The sequence below is a fragment of the Lemur catta genome, chromosome 3, assembly GCF_020740605.2.
Source record: "Lemur catta isolate mLemCat1 chromosome 3, mLemCat1.pri, whole genome shotgun sequence".
Lineage (NCBI taxonomy): Eukaryota > Metazoa > Chordata > Mammalia > Primates > Lemuridae > Lemur > Lemur catta.
In genome coordinates, this window is record NC_059130.1 from 112,987,718 (window position 1) to 112,997,160 (window position 9,443).

At 53.6% G+C, this 9,443-nt stretch overlaps 1 protein-coding gene across 1 annotated transcript; it reads right to left on the reverse strand.

Moving 5' to 3' along the window:
- Positions 1 to 702: 702 nt before the first annotated feature.
- PLA2G5 (phospholipase A2 group V) lies at positions 703 to 9,138 on the reverse strand. Its single transcript, XM_045546468.1, has 5 exons — positions 9,054 to 9,138; positions 5,628 to 5,677; positions 4,246 to 4,390; positions 1,701 to 1,807; positions 703 to 998 (listed from the first exon to the last, which is right to left on the reverse strand). The coding sequence occupies exons 2-5, from the start codon at positions 5,665 to 5,667 to the stop codon at positions 874 to 876; spliced, it is 417 nt and encodes a 138-aa protein (XP_045402424.1). The 5' UTR covers positions 5,668 to 5,677; positions 9,054 to 9,138; the 3' UTR covers positions 703 to 873.
- Positions 9,139 to 9,443: the final 305 nt, after the last annotated feature.

The window sequence follows — 9,443 nt, forward strand, 5'->3', positions numbered from 1 at the left end:
GTGCAACACTAGAGGTTTTGAAATGCAGATCCCATTTATCGTGTGGTTGTTTTGTGTGTGTCAGCATAAAAAAGCCAAAGTTCCCTTCTCAGAGAGGACTCCCCCTTGTTTTGACATACACCCTTTCTTCCCGCAGTCGCGGCGTTAGAACACCCTTTCTTTTATGAATTGATAGATGAGCTGGTCTTTAAACGTCCTTACTTGGTAAAAGTAAAGCCCATACCTGAACTCTATTTTAAAAAACATTCCCTCAGTGAAATCCTGGAACCTCAGCATCTCCCATAGCAGCATCACAGTGAGCTTTAGAAGCCTCATTTCACATCTCAAGGAGCGCCACGGTTTCTTTTTGAAAGGGACTGAAAGTGAGAGCGGTTCAGTGATCAGCCGCGACCACACATCCGGAGAAGCCAAGGCTGGGATCGCAGTGCCGTCCTCGCTGGCCTGGAAGCTGCACAGTTGCCATTTGTCCTTCCCCCACTCCCTTGAGGAAGAATGAGACCCCGCGCTGGGCGCAAGAGGACCCCAAGGTTTAAGGAAATGAGCCCAGGAGCGGGCCTGAAGCTCAGCCTGGAAAACCTTCCGTTTCCCAACCTCCCCTCCCGTCTCCGAGACAACGCAGATAACTTTGGGCTTAGTGCCCCAGTGGCACAGAAAGAGGCACCGACAACCCTCACAGCAGAGGAACATGCCTGTGTGGTATTTATTAGTCACTGTCTTGGGACTTTCTAGAGGGTGACATGTGGCCCTCGGGCTCCTCTGAGAAAGGATGAGGTCTGAGACCCGGCAGCCTCTCTTGGGCATCCCTGCGAGTCAGAACTCTGCGTTGCAGAAGAGAACAAAAGTCTTGGTCTGGGAAGAGCCCCTGCAGGGTGACTAGGAGCAGAAGACGTTGGGGAAGTAGCGATAACGGGGGTTGTAGCTCCACAGGTTCCTCTTCAGGCAGTAGGCGAACTTCCGGTCACAGGCACAGAGCTGCACGCCACACGAGGGCCCAGGCTCTGCAAACAGGACACCAAGCACGGAATGAGGCCAGAAAGGATGTGCTTCATGAACTTGAACTTAGTTCAGTCTGAGCAGCCTCCCAGCTCTGCTTTCTGCTCTGAGGAGCTCTCAGCCTGATGAAGGGGGTGCAGCTCATAAACTGGAGGGCCGGACAGTCTGATGGGAGGGAGAGGCACCGCTGCTGCTCAGGGGGAGGTTTCAGTTCAGGAGACAAAGCTCCTGCCCTCAGGGAGCTCCCAGTCTGGGAGGAAGCAGGGTCCCTCCTCTTGGGAACTCCCGGGTGAGGGTGGAGACAGCTTTGCTCTGGAGGAACGAATGCTAGTTTTCACAGAGCAGATTCCGTCCTCAGACTGAGGTTTGAACTTGGAGGATCGGCGCTGGAACCCATCTATGTGCACCGGCAGGCCTTTGAGCTTCAGTTTCCTCTTGTGCAAAGTGGGGGAGACTAAGCCTACTCCATAGGGAATTTGGGGGAGCAAGTCAAGGGAAGTATGCAAAGCACTTGGCACCCAGCGCATGCTTGGTCTCGGATGTTTCAACCCTTCCCTGGACACCTGATACAGCTGCAGTAACCCTGCCCCTTTTGTCCCACATCTGCACCCCCAAGACATAGGCTGGCTGACCTCTAGGGCGCGGAACTCAGGGCCAGGGGAGATCCAGACTCTTCCAATGGCCTGTATGGGAAGCCCCAGCCTTACCGCAGGTGACCAGGCCCCAGGCGAATCTGTATGTGTAGGTCTGTGTCCTGATGTTGCAGCCTCTCTCCTCCACCGGCCCGTAACAGCGGTCGTGCACCCAGCAGCACCTGTCCATGCAGGAGACGCAGATCTTGAGTGGAAGGGGCGCCCTCTCGACCCCCCTTGTCCCTAATAGGAGCAAAACTTCAACCACGGCACTTTTGCAGCAGCCACCCTGGTGGGCGTGGCTGAGCACTTCCCCGCCTTCCACAAGGGCCACCACTGGCCAGCAGGTCACTCACCCACTTTTCCCTCCTGGGATCACGATTAGATGACACTTCCCAGCTCCCTTGCACGCAGGTGTGTACACATGACTAGGTTCTGGCCAGGGTGTGGGCCGTGGGCAGCAGTGATATATGTATGCCATCCACTGCCAGGCCTGCCGAAAAACTGCCCACACTTTCCTCCACTTTTTCTTTTTCTCCACCTTGGGGATGACCCAGGAGAGGGCTCTGCGGCCATGGGGGATGGCAGAGCTACAAAACAGGAGGAGCCTGGGTCCCTAAATCGATGTGTGATTCCCACTGAACCGTTATGTGAGCAAAAATTAAACTTCTAGTATCATGGGTCCCACATCCATGGATTCAACCAGCCACGGACCAAAAATCTAGTTAGGCACACAACGGTTGTGTCTGTACTGAACAGGCACAGATTTTTTTTCTTGTCATTATTCCCTAAACAATATAGTATAACAACTATTTACATAGCATTTACATTGCATCGGGTGTTATAAGTAATCTAGAGATATTAATAACTGAAAATATACAAGAAGATGTGCCTAGGTTATATGCAAATAATATGCCCTTTTATGTCAGGGACTAGGGCAGCTGCAGATTTTGGTGTCTGTAGGGGGCCCTGGATTCAGTCTCCCACAGATACTGAGGGGTGATTGTATGTTAGGTGTGGAAGAGTGTATTTAAATTTTTTTTTATTATTTACAGAAAAATTGAGATTGTACAGGAAAAACACCCAGTTTCCCCTATTATTAATATCTTATATTAGTATGATACATTTGTTACAATCAATGAACCAATATTGACATATTATTAAATACATAATTATTAAGTAATTAACTGAATAATAATGCATCGTTATTGCTTCACTAATTGTAAAAAGGCCACAGTTTATTTGGATCTTTTTAGTTTTTACTGAATGTCCTTTTCCTGTCCCATGTTACATTTAGTGTCGTGTCTCTTTAGGCTGCGCTTGGTTCGCTGGCCTTGATGGTTGTGAGAAGCACCAGTTAGGAATTTTGTAAGATGCCCCACTATTGGGATTTGTCTGATTTTTCTCTTTTTCTCACGATAAGACGGGGGTTCTGGGTTATTTATTTTGCTGCTCAAGTGGTCCTAGCTCTGGGCATTGGGCGTCTTTCAGTTAGCTCATGTGTCCTTTGACCTATCCCTATCCACGCGGGGTTTCGTTTTGTTTGAGTTCTTTCTTACTTTTTGGAGCTCTAAGAAGTTCCAGACTCGTCTCCTATATTTCCTGCCCCAGTCCTAAAGTCTGCCATTTCTTCAAGGAGCCTTGATTCCTTTTATCGAAGAATGATGTTAGAAACCAGACATAGGCAGTAGGTGTGCTTATTGCTACTGGGGTGTCATTTCTTTTAGCCCCTCTCAACTAACAGCAAAAAAAATATGTGTTTACATTAACCTGTGTATATACACATGGCTACACGCACATCAGTTTGTAAACATCTGCATCTGTCGTAAGCTGCATGGGAGCTCACAGTGAGGTCTCCCGCTCCAATGCTTACCAATGGATCCTTCTAGCTTCCTGCTCCTGCTCATCCCACCCCAGCAGGGAGACCCTGGGCTCCACCCACCTGCCATCCCCTATGTCTAGCAGTATCAGAATGGTTAGCACAGCAGAGCATGTTTTACAAAGACAATATCTCCCATTTCACATGTTCTTCTAGAACTTCTTCCCAATCAAGAGTGGAATCTAGGTCCCCTCACTCTTAAAGCCTTTGTGACTGCCTCGACCAAGAGTGGTGTGACACTATGGAATTTCTGAGGCTAAAGAAAACGCAGTGCCCTTTGGTCTTGCAGTTTGGGGACTCGCTCTTGGAACCCAAGAGTCACCATGCTGGGAGGAAGTCCAAACATCCTGGCAGGGGCCTACGTGAGGGGACCTGAGGCCACTGGCCGACTGTGAGGCCAGGAGACAGCAGCACCGTGCCGGCCCCAGGATCCGAGCTGAAGCCGGGTAGAGCAGAGACAAGCCACCCTGCCAAGCCCTGCCCCCACGGCAGAGTTGTAAGCAAAGTGATTGCTGCTGTTTTAAGCCACTACATTTAGGACCATTTGTTATGCGGCAATAGACCAACTGACACCTCAGGCCACTGAGCTCTTGGGATCTCCAGTTAACTTCTTTGAGACTGCGTTTCCTTACCACTATATTGATGCTTTCATACTCATTTTCCAGAATGGACATGAAATTGAGCGAGATAATGTGAATGCAGAGCCCGGAACACAAAGGGCAGATATGGGGATCAGCTCACCAATCAGTGTCATCCTTGGGGGTCCCTTGGCCGCCCCAGCCGCAGTAACAGCCATAGAAGCCGTAGTCTACCAGGGCGTTCTTTCCTGTCACCTTCTCGATCATTGACTTCAGTTGCAGCAGGCCTCCTGGCACAGCAGGCACACCTGAAAGACAGCCATGTCCTCGGATGACACCTGGGCAGCTCTGCTCAAGCTGCTTCCCAGCACCTCCTGACCTTTCTACCCTGCCCCTAAGCCCCCAGGGGCTCGGAGGGACCTAGCTGTCTCTTTTTTATTCCCCAGTTAGTGGGAGGGGCAGTGCAAGCAGTGGTGAAGAGTTTGACTTGAAAAAAATGAGCAGACCCAGGTTCAAATCCTGGCTCTGCCACTAATTCAAAGTATGATGTTGAACAGGCTTAATTGTAATCTCTCAGAGCCTCAGTTTCCTCACCTGGAAAATGGGAACCTAAAATTAGCAGCTACCTCGTGCAGTTGTTATGAGGGTTAGAATAAAATAAAGTATATAAATTTTGAGCACGGTGGCCGAGGCATAGTAAGTGACCAATAAATATTAGGTATAATGCATATGGTATCCGTATGAAGTGAGCAGGCAGAGTTTCCTATCTCTCCTGGCAATACATCCCTCTCCCCCACCTGCCCTCCCTCTGGCACCTTTTAGAACATAAGGCAGAGACTCTTAAAGCAGGAGGGGACCCTTAGAAATCACCGAAGTTCCTCTCCCATCTTACAAATTGGGAGCTGAGGCTTGGAGGGGAAAAGTGCCCCGTCCAGGGTTTTACAGAGAGCCCGAGGCTCTGTCCCTGCACCCGGCCTCGGTTCCTCCTGGGGTCTCCAGGGACCTGGCAAAACATGGAAGAGTAGGACAGCCTCCCACAGGGTTGTGTACACAGTTACGGGGCTGTAGGGTGGGACTAAAGCCAGCTGAACTGTCACCTCCCAGCTGGGAGGAGGCAGGGGTGGGGTGCGTAGGAGCCCTGGATGGCCCCGGACCAGAAAATGACCATGAATCATAGGCTGGGACATTTAGCTAAGGGCCGTGTGTCTAACTTGGATTTCTTTGTCTTGTTTTGGCCTCATTTTACTTTGTTTTGCATCCAAGGATAAAACCCGCCTCCTGCATTTGCCGGCCACACATGCGCCACGTCCACAGCCCGTACACGCTTTACGTGCGGCATCTCCTAGAACGCTGCCCTGGCCCCACCGTGGGCTGCATTAGCCTGTGTCGCGCGAGGGAGCAGAGCTCAGAGGGACAAAGCCTCTTCCTGACATCTACGCAGTCAGCACAGAGCCAAGGCTCAAACACAAAGACTGTCGCCCTTTCCACTACGCTATGACTCCCATGGGGTCAAAGGTCACTCAGAGGTCATGGGCCAGCACTTACTACAAGCCAGGAACCAAGCCAGTGGGAGGAGGCCCTTCATCTCTGGGTTTCTGGAAAAGAAAACACATCCCACGATGCATGTATCAGGCAACGCCCCCACGGCCCATTCAGACCCCACCCCGGGTCCCTGCCAGGCCCCACCTGTTCCACCTTGGCCCCTCATCTTGGACAATAAACAGGTGACCCCAGCCAGAAAGGATGAGGCAAAAATTCACAGGTGCCCTGGGGTCCTTGGAGGCAGAGGGGCAGTAATGGAAGCGTTTGTGGGAGTGAGCCCCCACCAGAGGTGGGAGAGATCTCCCCCAATGCCAGTGCGCCGAGCCACAGCTGCCCGGGCACACTTACCCCTTGGCAGAAAACGGCTAAAAGGAAGATAGAATAGACAGGATTCTTGAATGGAGATTTGGTGGCTTGCGTTGAGAGGCAGGAATTGACTTAACCTAGACGTGGCCCTTGATGGAAGACAGAAGAGCCGCAGGGAGGAAAAAATCCTGGACTAACAGCAGGTGGTGGGAGGGCAGAGGGAGCCCAGGTGTTGTGTCTCCAACTCCTTCAGCTCACGGTGCTGTGGGTGTCTGTCCTCAGGGATGTCTTCCCCGCCAGTTCTCGGAGGGCAGAAGCTGGGCGGGTGCGGCCCTCGGCCCCCACACCCAGCACAGCGCCTGGCCCAGAGCAGGGGCCTGTATACACACACTGTATACACGCGTAGAAACGATTATATTTGACAATTACATTGGTATAAAGAAAATACAACCCCACCTGGATTCATTATTACATATTCATTATGATTATTAGATCCATGTTTTCCTCCTGATTTTAAAAGAATTTTAAATGAAAACATTTTCCTGGGCCCCAGGCGCTGTGCCTACCTAAAGCATAAGCCAGCCTTGGGTGCTTGTGACAGTTCTGCGGGGTAGGTATCATTTTATTCCATTTTGCCGGTGGGAAAATTGAGGCTCAGAGAACTCGAGGAACTTGCCAGAGGCCACACAGCCAGTGAGAAGTGGAGGCAGGATTCAGGGCCGTCCTCGTGCGCCCCTCCCTGCACCGCACGGCCTCCCTTCCCAGAGGCATGAACTGTCTGAACCGAGGGGCTGTGTTCGTTCCTCCGCCTCGTGGGCTCAGAGCCCTCGGCTTCCCTCCCGAGGCTGTGTCCTTGGCAAACACAGCCATCACTAGCCCAGTGTTCAAAACAACCCCAGCCAGAAAACGGAGGAAATGCCACGTGTCTGGGGCCAGCGCCCGAGTCTAGCTTGGCTTCTCAGAGGCTCCTCGCCGGCGGCTGGCAGCTCCCCTTCCTCCCAGGACGCCAAAGTCCTTGTTTATCCGCAGCTGCCCACCTGGCCTGTGGTCTGCCAGGATTTCCTCTTTGGTGCCCTGCCGTCTCCGAGTCCCTGAGTCGAGGAGTCTCCTGTGCCAGTGCTCCGCCGGTGCCCCGGGCACCTCCCAAGTCCTGGCCTTCAAACACACCTCAGACTTCCTGGGGCCCCTGGCTACCGGGCTGGCCTCCATGCCAGCTCTGTCCAGCAGCAGCCCTGAGTTCCAAGAACGTTCCTGAGGGTTTTGTGCACCCACAGCCCCGGCTCTGAGTGCTCTGAGGGTTCTGAACAGCCAAAAAATGTGGCCCTAGATCCCACCCTTCCACATCAATCTTTCCCTGCTCCTTCCTGAGCTGCGGCAGGAAGATGCCAGCTGCCACTCATGTATGTGCCAGGTACCATCCACTGTCTCTCTAAGCACTGGTCATTGTTCTCCCCAGTGACCTTGGCAGGTGGCTATTGTTAAACCTGCTGGCCTGGTATCTGTCCCCTTAAACAGTTACTTGCTGGATGGATGCACGGTAGTTTGGGACCTTACAGATGAGGAGGTCGAGGCTCGGGCAGGTGAAGTAGTTGCCCGAGGGATCAGCCCAGGACTGTGAACCTGCGCCCTTGACTGACTCAATCCACTGCCTCTGAGCACCCTGGGCACTAAACACACTTTTTATTTTCTTTATTTTATAATGTTTCGACATGTTGGGGGCTTTGCTGGCCAGGGAGAGATTGCCCTTCCCAGGCCCAGCTAATTCCTAGAGAAGGCAAATGGGTCTTCTGCCAAGGTGCCACACAAACCAACCGATCCCTCGTCACACCCCGGCCACCTCCTTCATCTCACTGTCATACTCCAAGCTGACATTTCTCCTGCTCTAAATCACCCCAGGCCAGATCCCGGCCAACTAGGGAAGCTGGAACCCGCTGAGATGGTTCAAACCAGCCAGGCCTACACTGTTCACCCTGCCCTGCCGGGCTCTCCCTCAGAAATCACAACAAAGGCCCTGGGCCATGCTTCCCACTGGCTTCTCCTGCCTCCTGACCAACCTGGTACCTCCCGTGTGGCCCTGCGTGGGGTGGCGTGCCCTCCTCTCTCGGGAACTGTGAATAAAAAGCTATCTGTTAAGTGGCAATCATTTCCTGACCTGTTGGCCCCACCATACCTGAAGAAAACCAACCTCCCAAGTGTGTCTGTGAACACCCTGGACTTAGGCTGCCGGTGTGAGCGGGCAGCAGGGGGCCCCGTGAACATGGGGGTGAGGCCGGGCGCAAAGGCCCACACCTGTCATCCCAGCACTTTGGGAGGCCAGGCAGGAGGATCACTTGAGGCCAGGAGTTCAAGACCAGCCTGGGCAACATAGCGAGACCCCATCTCTACAAAAAACAAAAAAAATTAGCCGGTGTGATGGTGTGCTCCTGGAGTCCCAGCTGCTCAGGAGGCTGAGGCAGGAGGATCGCTTGAGCCCAGGAGTTGGAGGCTACAGTGAACTATGATGGCACCACTGCACTCCAGCCTGGGCAACAAAGCGAGACCCTGTCTCTAAAAGAAAAGAGAGAAAGAAAGTGGGTCTCAAAGAGTGAAAAAGCAGTTGCACAGCAGAGGTGGCAGAAGCACTAAAACACTGCCCTGCAGAGCGGACCAGCAGTCGAGCCCAAAGCAGGTACCCAGAGGAGGATGTGGGCTCGGCTATTTTTATCAAGCAGCCACAGAGAGCAGCGAGCACAGCCGCAGAGAAGTTCAAAGTGCAGCCACGGCTGCAGCAATGAGAGGTGGGGAAGCGGAGATGGATCCACCGACAGACACAGGAAGACGTGGAGGCCGGACAGTGGCCAGGTCACCCAAGTGACGGGTCCTCCAAGCCCACGGGCAGCAGCCCCATCCTCCCAGGACACCCCAGTTCATGTCGCCTGGCTGGGAAGGACCAACAGCACCAAACCCTAGCACCGCTGAGACGCCCCCCGCAGTCTATGGGCAGGCGAGGGATGGGGGCGCCGCCTGGCTCTGGGCCCTGCTCCCCGCACCAAGGGGGCCAGGTGGCTGCTCTCAGAGCCCCTCTCTGCGCCCTGCTCTCCCAAACCCCCCAAGCAAGGCAGCCCCAAGCGCAAGGTTCCTCACCAGTGAGAGCTTTCCTCCGGCCCAGGGTCCTCGGGAGAGGCAGGGGCTGGGCCCGCCTGGCTTTAAGAGCCTCGCTGCCGCCTCCCACACTCCTGCCTGGCCCCGCTCCAAGACTCCTGCTAACTCACATAGGAAACCCTACTTCCCCCCTGCACACCCCCACAAGACCCCTGGGGATTTTTTCCTCTCCTCATTCAGAAGCAGCTATTTTCTGAAACAGGTCACGGTGCCAGGGTGGCTTCAGGAGAGACATTGAGGAGAGTCTGGCTTGGCCACTCATGGTCCAGGCTCTTCCCCACCAGGGACAGGAGGAGCCCTGGCACCCCCCTCCTGGCCCAGCTCCCCTCCCGCCCACCACACTCCCGCCCTTGGCCCTGAGCGGTTCTCCCA